At 36.2% G+C, this 13,330-nt stretch overlaps 1 protein-coding gene across 1 annotated transcript in view; it reads right to left on the bottom strand.

Moving 5' to 3' along the window:
• The window catches only part of TBCD (tubulin folding cofactor D), a 123,423-nt gene that overhangs the window by 105,142 nt on the left and 4,951 nt on the right, over positions 1-13,330 (bottom strand). Inside the window, exons 5-8 of the mRNA XM_074159952.1 lie at positions 13,214-13,315; positions 11,488-11,634; positions 10,588-10,643; positions 6,545-6,677 (exon numbers count right to left, since the gene is read on the bottom strand). Coding sequence (XP_074016053.1) covers positions 6,545-6,677; positions 10,588-10,643; positions 11,488-11,634; positions 13,214-13,315 — 438 coding nt within the window. The remainder of the gene's footprint in view (positions 1-6,544; positions 6,678-10,587; positions 10,644-11,487; positions 11,635-13,213; positions 13,316-13,330) is intronic.

Here is a 13,330-nt window from a genome sequence, read left to right as displayed (position 1 = left end):
AATGTTTTCACAAGTAACTAGGCAATTGCAAGGCATCCTTTAAAATCTACATTTACAAAGTAGAAATGCTACAGAACTACTTCAGGTCCAGAAGAACAGCACTTCGTTCTTGAGTTTTGCTTTAAAAACAGATGGTTTCTTCACAAGGTTAGCAAGTTTGCAGTGGATGCCAGGAGACACTGCAGCATTTCTGCAGCACCTTACCTTCACAATTACTTCTTCTTTCTGTGCAAAAGCTCAGTCAAGAGCAAATACTATTTTTAAGACACACATACGCTGCCTACAAATTAAGATTATATTCAAGCATATTCAAACAAAACACAGTATAATTCCTGAAGTAGTGATAATGTAAAGAAAAAGCTTTTTAATATAGCCTTGGGAATGTTCCTGGGTGTCTCCACTCACACTTCTCAGCGTACTGTTTGGGAGCTCCTGCAAAGACGGAATAGAATCCTCGAAACATCTACACATTTTGAGTCTCAGGCACCTTTCTACAAGTTTCTCCGTGAGTTTTCACATCCTCGAGGCCAACTTTGAATTCAGTTCTGACTCCTTAGGAAAAACATAACTAGAAGGTATCACCTCCAAGCAAGATGTGGGAAGAAATTAACAAACACACAAGCAGGAACTGTGAAAACTCTCCAAATACTGTAATTTTTTTTAATGCTTTTCTAAAAAAAAGTAAGAAACCAGCCTCACGCCTATGAGTCAATTCAGAATAGTGAACTCGACAGATTCCATTTCACAATACCAGTTCTATTATTTTCTGAATAAAAAAGTGAAACATACATTTTTTCCCTACAACAGTTTCACTAAATGCTTAAACAAAAAACTACTTTCATATCTAATTTTCAAGACAGAATATCTGTTCTCAAACAAAATAATGCAAGAATTTATAATATACTTTCAGACGTTAAAATCATCACAGCAACTGCTGTAAATCCACTGAGATATGGATTAAGGGATTTTATTTTATTAATGTGAGTTTTTAGGGAAAGTAAAAATTAACCAAAGAACACCATAGTTAGTGTGTTTAAATTAATAAATAAACTTTAAAAAACGGGACTTAATATTTATGTAGCTTTTGTTCAACAGAATTTGTTACCTACTGACTTTGGAATAAACACAGCTGAAAATGCCAAATGTCTGAAAGACAATAAAGTTCTATGTGTTCCCACTAATGTACATTGCAGGGCAGATATAACATTCTACCAGATTATCAGTGTTTCAGTAATGCATCAGGTATTTCTCCACATCAGAGAAAACTTTAACAGCTATTTTTACCAAAAAACCCCAATTTTTAGAGTAGTAAATAGAAAATAACCAAACTGTTGAGAACTACTCTTCAGATATTCAATACTGCAGAAAATCCAATGTTTGGGCTTTTTTTTTTTCCAATTGTAGAAATGTTAAGAAGTTTTCATGACTTCTTTATGAGTCAAAGAATGCAAAAGCATTCACAAGCCCCAATTTCCCAAAGTTGTGAGCTTACTAAGATATATTTTCCAGGGAAAATAAAAGAGCACTTTAACCAATGTTGGCCTTGGGGCGGGGCAAAATAAAAGAGCACTTTAACCAATGTGGGCCTTTGGGAAGGGTATGTATTTTCATCTGGTGTGTGCTGCAAACAGCCATGCATGTGAGGCAAAGTTACTGCCTCAGAAAAATCCTGCAAACCTAGAGCTTACAGAGGTTATACCAAAAAGAAAAAAGTACATGTGCATGAACAGAAAACATTAAAAAAAGGTAGAAAAAAGGACGAATCAGCATTGCAGTATTCAGCTTAAACTTCCTGCCTTGAAGGAAGAAAAATACCCAAGGCGCACCGTTTCAAAAAATCTGATACAAACAAAATAATTAATAAGCTTGGTTTGCCACCTGCATAGCCATTTTCATGTCAGCAGCTAACAACACTGAAAGTAAGAAGCCTCTCTATTGGAGTATCCAGGCAATCAAAGTTACGCCATGGTCTCTACACTTTAATGAGGACATACAGCATACACCAACTTACCCAACCTGTTGAACTGTTGAAAAGTATGTGACTCCCTCTCTTATAAATAATTAAGCCACCTACAAATTAGAGAAAATCAGTGGTGTGCAAGCAATGACGACTGTCAAGTCTGGTTTTGCTTTAGAAATAGCATGGTGCAAGGAAAACAAAACCTAGTTTCTTAGTAATCACAGAAGAAACACACCACACCTTCCAATTGTCTGCATAACCCACTTTGGGCCCGACCTTCATGAGCTGTATCAATCAGGATCATCTCCAGGACATGTTCCCCAAGCTATACAAATCACCATTAAGGGTGGCCTGGCTGTTTGGTAGCAAGTATATCTTCCTGCTGAGCAGGAGATGCAGGTCTGAATCTACCCTCTGGTTGTAACCAACCAAGTCAAGGATCGGGAGGATAATTTCAGCCTCTATGGGAAGAGAAGAAAATGATATCTTTCATTACTCTGGAGCACCCCCTAGTAGTCACACAACATCCAGGCCCGGGGAAAGCTATCAGCCATCCCTGCCTCCAGGCCAGATGCAGGGAGGTAAACAAGGTGAGAGAGGAAATGCTGTCACAATAGTAAGTTTGCTTGAAAATAGACAGTATTTAATATATTGCATGTGCCGTTAATGATAAAATAGGTTAGTTAAAGCCCTTGTTCTTACTGTTTTCAACACAAATAGTTCTCCTTCTGTAGGTCTGTACTTGTCAGGGTATTGATAATGTCACCATCAACAGGGCAGTTAAGCTGACAAACATCAATACAGAGCCCAGTTAAGCAGATGGCAAAAGGAGTTTAGTTTTCCTAAAATCTTAGTTATTTATCAGTTGAAAGCCTGAAAAGTACAGACATGGAGAGCTAGCAGAATAGTTCCTTTCCAGCTTAACAAGACTACTCAAAACCACCGGTTCGAGAAACTTGGAAGAAAAAAAAAAAATAGCAGCTTAACACAGCACTATATTCTAACAAGCACAAGTCTTGTGATAACAGGACTGCTGAACCCTGAACTATCCACAATATTTCTGGTGAGAAGGAAAAAACTTGTAAGTATCAGACAAGGCCACATTAGAATAATCTGGGCCATTGAAAGAGAGAGGAGACACAGTATCACCAGAAAGAGGTCAGTGCCCTTGGTATCTGCAGACCAGAATTTTTTTCTTCTCCTTACATCAACACTGCTTTTTGTACACCTTTAGCACCAAACCACTAAGCAACAAGAGACTTTTAAAAAAATAACGCCAATAGACAACCCTACCATTGCTAATTCTTTGAGAATGCCAAAAATATAGAGACTTGGGAAACATTCTATTTGGAAATACTCTATTTTTGTGCCTCTGGGTCTGAAAGAATAGAGTTAGAGAGTTCTTTCTTCCCTGGAGCAAAATTTACATAAGCATGTAGCTATTGCTAAATAACTTTTGCATTAGAGACAGCTCAGGGAAATGCCCTGTTCTTAAGACTCTCGAGTTTCATCAGATCACTGTGTAGGGCGTTTTATTTTTTTAATTATTACTCACACTTGTATACTGAATCACTTATAAAACAAATAAGGTTTAATAAGTTTCAATGCCCAAGGCTACCTCAACATGATGACATCTCTGTCACGCAAGAACTGGGAGTGCTACACCCTGCAGCAATAACTAAAAAGCTGTTTGATATAATGGCAGGTTTAAAAGCAAACCTCCAGACCAAGAGAATTTAAAATGCAGATTCTTGAAACAGGTTAGAAGTTTCCTTCAAGTAAACAAATGTTATAAAAAAAAAATGTAGCAAATTCTTTCTAATTCAACATTTATAATCCTGCAAATATACAAAGTATCCAAGCACAAAAGTGAATTTAACTAAATACTGCAATGTTAGTTTCAACAAAAGAGGGCAGTTTTAAAAACTGAATCCAAAATACTGCAAGCGAAGACTCCTGCTAGGGCACACCTGTTGTGAAATGATATATTACTGACGACAGGTGTAACGAAAAAAAAGAAAAAAGCATCAGTGGAATTAAAATGTGTAATGCAGACTGCGTGTTTCAACAAGAATCATGAAACAGTAGTACTTGTTCTACACATAATGCTGAGTTAGATTAAACAGTAGCATACCTAATCACCAAGTCTTAAGGCCACAAAGAGGCAGATCAAAGTGCAGCAATGTCGAACTACTCATTGCGTACCTAACTTGCAGTTTCAGTTCATTGAAATGCAAGAGTTTCATGTCTTTTTAAAACAGTTTTGCCATGCCAAAATCACTACAAGCTATTTCCTAAGTGTAGACCATAATCAGCATAATATCATAATCCAACTGAAATGCACCCTGTTAGGGGCAGCCCTAAACCGATCTGATTTTCTCCATCAAGGCTTTTTATTCCCACCCCAGTGGGTTGCATTCCCGAAACCTGCTTTGCACTGATGGGAAACTGAAAAATAGTAGTTTTTCTCCTGTTTCTTCAGAAAGAAATGCCCAGGCAACTACAGGTTGTCTCTTCAAGTAACAAAGTGCTGGAGGAATCCAAGGGTGAAGAAGTTTGAAGCTTGTTGACACAAGTTTTAGCTGTCCCTCATAAGTATGTATTCTCCTTTACACACTTAGTGATTACTTACTATGTTCAGATTGTTATAATCTTGTATGTTTAAGTGAAAAGATTTACTTATTTTGAACATTTTCAGTTGATATTTCCAATTTAACAACATGCTATTGTTACAAATGTGTTACAAAATTCTTAATATTAAACTCTTGAAATAAATATTTCCTACTCCACTCAAGCATGTCTGCGTACACACATACCTGCATACGTATCATTCTGAAAACCTTTATTCCCTAATGATATAATTCATGCTTACATTGTAGTAATTGAAATTAGAACTTAGAGACTGAATGCAAGAAAAGGCTTTAAAAATTCAATCTGTTCATACCTACCAACTAGAACAGGAGTTATGAGCTGTAGGACACAAATAAAACTGGCCTGATAAATACCTTCTCCTACCCCACAGAGGAGGAAAAAAATCATATAAATGCAAGAAGGCAGGCTCCTGCTTCCGGGTATATTGTATCACATTCTAGTTTCGATTCTACTTGTTAAGTATTCACCTGTTTCGCTTAGTATGCACTAATGAACAGGTGGATAGAGCCAAAGCCAAACTCAAAGGAATTATGACAAAACACTAATGTATTATACATCCTACAGGTCTCATCATGCACCTAGAATGGCAGTCAGTCTCCCTTTCCAGATCTGACAATGAAATGATGAAACATCAATCTGTCTTTTGAAACATGCTGCAATGCATACAAATAATGCTTCCTCCTGCTTAAGCAGCAAGACCTAAGTTATTCTAAATATAGATCATTTCTTGTATCTTCTGATTTGGAAGAGCTGCTAGAGGAAAAAAAAAAACCAAACCAACACAAAACACACACCTCACACTGGTTCCAGAACCTTGCTTTGATGTTTAGTAACACACTGGATACAAGTCCTCGTAGCAATTATTCAAAAAGAGCTGCAAATTTATGCAAATTATAGAAACTCGTACAAACAGCAGCAAATCCTTAAACCTGTGCAAAGACTGTACAAGAACTTGTCATCGGACTTTGCTTGTGCTACCTCGACTTCAGTCAACAACAAAACCAAGAAGGAACAACTCCATCCACACAAACTCCCCATTCCACCCAAATATATTCAAACATCAAAACTGGAACAAATACCAGAATTGTTATTCAAGTATTTCAAAATGCACACCAACAATACTAGAGGTGTGAAACTACAAGAAAGCTTTTTATAAAAGTCACTCTTAGAATGTACGAGGAGTGCTATCATACAGGAATTGTTCAGGTATTAGAGCGCTTTTCCCATGAGTAGTATATAAATTTTAAAACCCAACTAAGAATTCAGCTCTTTGAGTCATGAACTATTCATTGCATTCATAAAACTGCAAACTTCACAAGGTAAGGAGCATTAAACAAAAAACTTGTTCAGATTAGCGAGCAAAACCAAAGGAAATAGTGCATTCTTTCAGACTACTCAAGGACACCATCTAACCAGTTTAGTATGTCTTATTAAAACCATTGAGAACAACATTTTAGCTGAAGAATGGCAACAATTTTCAAGAATCAAGCATTTTGGTTACCAGTTCTAAAAAGTCTAGGAGAGACCACTACTATATCAGAAGCCCAACTGCTTCATTTTGTACAGTTCCAAATATTTAATTTATTTCAAAGGATTTTTTTCAAAGCAAAAAAAACCCCAACCCAAGCTGAATTATGAAATTACCAGCACTAAAAATCAGATACTTAAAAGCATTTTTGAGAGTTATTTATCAGTATCTATACTGGCAACTTCACTTGAATTTGGTGATGACAAGAATACTTAAAGAAAATATACATACACAGGAAGTTACATCTTCAAAACTGTTGTGGAGGAAACTCTGGCTGTATATTAGAATATTCTTTTTTAATAATCAGGAACCTCTCTGTGCATTTTCAATTAAAGGTCTACCATAGCAATACTGTGTGATCAGAAATACAATCATCTAACTTTTAAAGGAAAAACAGTATTTACCAGAGCCTGGAGCATGCCATTCATAACGACAGTCCCCTCCATGGTCTGGAAGGAGGATTTAGATAACATGGAAAGTGTCCAGTCCAGGAAGTCTGCCATCCTTTTTTGCCTCACATCGGGGCGGACAATAAATCTGTCACAGAAAAAAACACTGCAGTTACTAACTTTTTGACTTTCAAAGAAAAATAATTTTTCCTGCTATCCAAACTGGTTGCAGTTCCTAAAAACAATTCTCCAATGGATATTTTCCTAAATGGCTGAGAGAGGGAACACTCTAAACCATCGTATGTTTAGCCCTTTTTTTTCTGAGCAAGGCTCTAACCCAGAATTTAATTTTCACTTCAAACCAACCTATAAACTTGGATTCTAGAGATTTCTCATCTTAATTGTAAAGCAACAAACTTTCCAAAGGCCCCACATAAAAATTATTTCCAACAGAATTAGTGAAAAGCTGAAACAAATATGAGGATTCCCACCATTCTCACCAAGAACAGCTATTCTGCCAATCTAAAAATGGGTGCAGATCAACAATCCGTCCGTACTGCACTGTTAGCAGCCAGGGCCGTAAGAGCAACCATCAGTGCTATACTTGTTTTTTCAGATATTTGAAAAGGTCAAACGCCTGTGAGCTAACACACTAGACAGGTCAAGAGATGCATTTTACCCATCTTAGAAAGGTCAAAAGAGGTTCATTATGGCTAAACTACTTCTGTAAACCTGTACTCAGCCACCATCAGTGCCAGCCAAGCTAAGGTTAGGACACCTGCTTCAGTTATCTAATTTAGTATTCTTAGCACCTGAAAATTATAGAGTCCTGTTCCAGCAGAGATTCAGACTAAATTAAGAAGTTTTGTTTTCAATGCAATGAAAGGAAACAACAAGGTACATGGGAAAGCCCACAAAGGACAATTCATAGCTCTCAAAGAAGGATGTATGCAGAGCCTATATCTAGTTACTTTATACACCTACAAATTAAATGGGGAACTACACCAAGAGCTAACTAACGGGGAATATTAAATGCAGAGAACACGGGAAACAGTGAACAGACACGTGATCACTTGAATTGTCTTCAAAGTCAGCATCTATTGTGTTCAGCAACAGAACAATGAGGATTTGAGGGAGGGGTTAGTTGGGGGGGCGGTTTGTTTAATAACAGAGCAGCAGGGACAAAGCCGCCTTTTGCACAATAGCGCAGGGAACAGAAGTAACCTGTAAAGCAGAGGAACTGGTTCCTAGACCCTTTCTCAGCCCAAAGGAGTTTAAATCTTAATTTCTCAAAGGAGTGCCCTAACCTCCAGACTAGAAGCAAGATAAGGATAAGCCTCACCTCCTCCTACTGCAACAAGGTCACTGAGTAGAGAGAAAAGAGAATTCACGAAACAAACTCCAGCTCCTTTGCCCTATGAAAAGTAAATTACTTTGGAAAACAGGAAGTCTTGGATCCCAATGCTTTTAAAGTTCACTTGGAATTCTTAGAAAGTTTACACTCCTTAGTGCACGAACCAGAACCCAGACTTCCTCTTCCTCCTCAAGGAGTTTCCTACTCAGCGTGTTACAGAGTTAGACTCCTGTACCTTATCTCTGTCCATCCTAGGACTTTTGTGTTCCTGCCTAACAGTCTCACTGCAAGATGATGAAACAGTGATCTCACCTCAGAATAACTATGCCCGTTCATTAAAGAACTGTTTTGGGATACGAAAGCAGTGAATCCAAGTGCACAAAGGCCTAAAGGCCTTGGACGTGGGTCTTCTAATTCCTGGGGAAGTGTTTTAATCATTAGGCTATTTTGAAAAATGTTGTTTTTGTGATAAACTAAAAAATTATAAGTACACTAAATAATAATTTTGCTATGACATGACAGCCTTACACACCTTGATGCAGCCAGTATTAAAACCAGCTTAATGTGTTCTATTACGTTATTTGTTATGAATATATACTTTTAACAAAAAATAATTCAGCCAATAAAATGGAGGTAAAGGGAACATAAGACAACTGCCAATAACATGCCTGCATAGTACCCTGCATTAGGATGCAAGGCACTTGTGAAATCCTCCTAAAATCCAGGGCTGAGCACTGCAAGAACACAAAGGTTTGTGGAATGCAATGCTGTAATCGATCACATCACTAAATATATGCTTCCACTAGTAATTTATTTTTACAGATACCCTGGAGTGTAAATGAAGTGCAAAATTCAATTAGTATAATGTGATGAAAGAATCTTTTTAAATTATTGTCATCCTTACTTGAGAAGGCTTCCAAATACTGGATGTACCTTCAAGAGTCTACGACATCTGGTTGATTTAGGTTTTTTTCTGGGTTTTTAGGAAGTGAAAAAGCTAAAGCACATATGAATGCTCAAGAATATATGTGAAAAAGCACATATGAATGCTCAAGAATAATTCGCTCTTATGTCACACATTCACCTCAAATCCTCTGCTTCCGTCAACTTAAAATCACTCGTGACAAGAGAGATTACCAATGCAGATACATAAAAATCCTAGGAAAGCAACTTCCAATTATCACTTCCAAAATTACTACAAAAACTAAGTAGAATAAGGAGACAAACCTACATTGTCACATGGAAATAATATGTAAATGATTCATGCATTCACTTAAATTTTGCTCTGAAATATTTTAGAGGAAATCAGAAAAGTACAGGGCTAGTCACCAGAGAACTACATTTCTAGTCTCAACTCCTTTCCACAACACAGGGCCAATTCTAAAACAAAAAAAATATTTGTTTTGTCATCAGATTCTAAACTGTAGCGTTATACTGATTAAATAAAAATTTCTAAAGCATTGAGTCCCATTACTGAAGTTCAGAATAAAGTCAAATTAAGTACATGGACAGTTATCTCCCAAAAAGACAGTTAGGATCTGCTCTACTAAATGTTATCTTTAAGGACTATTTTGATACAATTAATCCCACAATTTTTTTTCCTCTTAATCCAGAGAAAAACGTTAATGCAGATTTTATTGTTCAGACCAGCTACCCACCATCCACTATCACCATTTCATCTCATTTACCCTACAGAGCCTCTGCTCCTATAGCTACACTGGCAAAACTATGTTGGCAGAGCCCCCTAGTGTACAGTATACACTACTGTAAAGATTCGGGGGTTTTGCTTGCTTTAAAAAGAAAGAAAAAAGAAAAGAAAAACCAAACGACAAACTGAGCTGACTAAAGCCCCTTTCCTCTAGAATATACTGGAATATGTACTGTGATATATAAAGGAAAAAAGGTATGTGTGTACTAGCACAGTTTATAGTCTTTGTGATTTATTTTTATATGCATCACAAAGGAAGCTGATCTCCAGTAATGCACTAGAAGAAAGGTGAGATACAGAAGTTCATTATTTCAAATTTATAAACAACCCTAGCATCAGTATTACTGAAGTGATGCAAAAACCATCAGAACTGCACCTCTGTCACAAATTGTTTGGTGTCTGAACACCGTGTAAAACAACGGCATTTAGAAAGTTCCATTATCCTACATCCATTATCCTACACCTGTTTCATTTGATGAATTGACAACAATAAACCTAAGAAGACAGAAGTATTGTTTTCTGAATGAGAGAGAGTGAAGAAACTGACAAGACAGATAATAAGAAAATAAATTCTAACATTACTATTTCCTTTTACATAAGTAATACTGGGAAACATCAAACCAGTAATATTTGATACAAATTCTCTATTTACCATGCAACACACTGCAAAAATCAGCAGCAACGCAAACTGTATCTTCCTTTAACCCTGTAGCACAAACCAGTCTCTAGAAGGCAATTTGAACAGGATCCTGCTAACAACGAAGATCTTTATCACTTGCAATAAGTACCTGTTCCTCCAATAAGCAGAAGAAAACACAGCATTTCCAATAATAAACACTCTACTGAATCTGATTCAGCAAGTTTAATATCCCACGTACAACCAGCAACCTCCAGTCCTCCCAACACCGTTATTAGTAGCATGTCAGACTGAAAAATGGCAGGAGAAATGGAAGCTCGCTTTTTTCCTTTCTGTCAAGAAGCACAAAAGAGACTTACTTTGAAACCAGTACAGCAGCTGCATCTCGAGCCTTATCACTGACAACCAAGTAACACTAAAGATAAAAGAAAACTAACTGTAAAAGAATTCATACATGTAAATTTCATAACAACTACATAACATACCTTTGTACATTAATATACTACTTAATATTTATGATTACAAACATTATTATGATTACACATATTATGTAATTATTATGGTTACAAGCTGACCTTAAGATTGTAAAAAATTAAATTTCCCATTTAACAAACCATATCTCAGACAAAAAAGTCTCCCTTCTAGTGTCTTTCAGAGCACATTTATCTTTACTGAAACCTTAATTTACAGTCATATTTGTGCTACTACATGCCTACAAGTGATAAGTCACTTAAATGCTGCAAGTGGTAAAGCATAAGCTGTTTAGGTACTTGTGAGGAGGGGGTAGTTGTTTATTTTCATCTTACAGAGCTGAGAAGTTAACCAGTTTGGCTTACGCACAGTGAAACTATTCTCTTTGTTGAAAATTCTTCACACAGTCACAGCTTCCAACGTTACTCATCCTGATCAATTGCTAATTTCCTATATAAATCACCAAATATGGCTTTCAGAAAAAGCTAGCTAGTATTTTCAAATACTAAAAGCTGTTAAGATAATCAAAAGCATGGAATCGTATCAGATGGTCACAAAATAAGGTAGTTTATCACTTCAGGGAAAACAAGTAACAATCTCATCTGACAATAAAGCAGCAAAGAACATACTGAAGATTCCAAAACTATGGAGAAATTCTTTACAGATTAGATAGAGAAAATATGGGCTTAAGTAATATAGTGAAAAGACAGTAATATATTACATATTGAAAGATTAAGCCTAAGAAAAATATCACAGGTTTGAAGTATTACAAGATGTATTGTACTTACTTTTGCAATTTTAAGTATGCGATCCATTGTTGGCATACGAGCATGCCCTTCCTCAGAAATAATATTTCCATCAAACCGGGCCAGATCAAAAGGGATCAAGCATATCATGGAGAGCCATAATAAAAGCATATAACGAGTTTCCCAAGTCTGGAAAAGAATGGTGAAACAAAATATGCACTCCATTTTCTGGAACATATTCCAACACATTGCCCAGAGCACAAACTCTCCCGAAGCTCCAAGGAACTTTCGAAGTCAGATGACGAAGAGAAAACTCCAAACCTGAATGCTCTGAAACACCAGAGGAGACAGAACTACAAGAGATTCCAAACAGGAAAACGGTAACAAAATTAATGGACTCTCCTCTCGGAATGTGAAATCTAGATGAGTTTATTTCCTTACCAAAGGAAAACTGCATGTTGCCGTTTTCCTGTTTTCTCTTTCCCTCAGCCCATTTGTGCCTCCAGTCACAAGTATGACAGAAATACATTCTTCCTCCTAATTTCTTAGATATTGTTTTCATGGGTTTACTGAAACAACTTTAGATCTGTTTTGAGAGACGGACAGAGAAGAAGGAACTTTTACAAGCTTTAAAGCTATGTAACTACAACAACAGCAAAATGGTCAGAATTGATGTTTATTAAAAATTTACTTTAATTTAGAACAGTAACACAATTATTCATATCTATGATTTTTTTACTTAGATCATGATCTCTCTTAAAATTAATCTCTTTACAATTCTTCTGGAATTTTTATTTTTCCTTATTAAAAATATAAGACTATGAACTATGGTATCTTGGAGCTGGAGTCGATGATGCTTATGGGTCTTTTCAATCCATGCTTAAAAATTCTTTGCTTAAATATTTTTTTGAATCAGAATTCTTGCCCAGAACATTCCCAGGCAAATAAAACTTTAAATCAGGACACATAACAAAATGGTGTCACACTGTTTTTCAAATTGGTAGAAAAAAACAGGTAGAAAAAAAATTTGAATTTCTGTGTTGTTTTTCCACATCTAGAAATATATTATCGAAAGGTAAAAATCCAAGAAATTCATGCCTCATGCCGTAGCTGTGTGATTTCCTCTGATATTGACCTCTCTACTTTCAAAAAGAAAAGGGAAAAAAAAAAAAAAAACCCTCAGAGGTCTGAAGATAGATATTGGGGGTTTGAGAGCAAGTAAAATATTTTATGAAATTAAACAAAGAAAATTAACTATCTTCTCCATTTCCTCATCAAAATAGAAGCTCTCATGCCAACTCTGACAAAAACCAAAGGTTCAAAAACTTAAAATACTCCATTTCCTGTGATTTAACTTTTATGACTTCAAGCTAAATTAATGTGACTGCTAATGATATGCATAGCAGAAAGACAATTTTTTAGCTACTCCTTTTAGAAGCTCAGTATCTTTCACTGCCTTTCTTATTACTATTGTTTTAATTAATTTGTTCCCTTATACGAGTGGTTAGATTTTACTTGTACCTCAACCGCCATCGCTTCTAAATCCTTAGAACACAACCCATGAAAGAAATACCCAAGATCTCTCCTTCAATCAAACCTTTCTCTTCTGACAAGATGACTTTCATCCTAAATCTAGATATTCAGTTAACATTGGACAGGGTGCATAACTGCCTTATGCACTTTTTTCAAGATTTATTTTCTTACATCTTTCATCAGCTTTTTCTGTAGGAGACATAAAAGTTAAACAAAAATTACAGCAAGTTCTCACCTCAGAGTCTTTTGGATTCTGGTCTCCAAGCATATCCAAAACAGGCTGTAGATCACCTACTTCATGAGGAAACAGCGGAAGGAAGAGTTTGTACCCTCTCACCTATAGCAGAAAGTA

The sequence above is a fragment of the Numenius arquata genome, chromosome 17, assembly GCF_964106895.1.
Source record: "Numenius arquata chromosome 17, bNumArq3.hap1.1, whole genome shotgun sequence".
NCBI lineage: Eukaryota > Metazoa > Chordata > Aves > Charadriiformes > Scolopacidae > Numenius > Numenius arquata.
The sequence above is the reverse complement of the archived record's forward strand: the minus strand, read 5'-3'. Positions and strand labels throughout refer to the sequence as shown.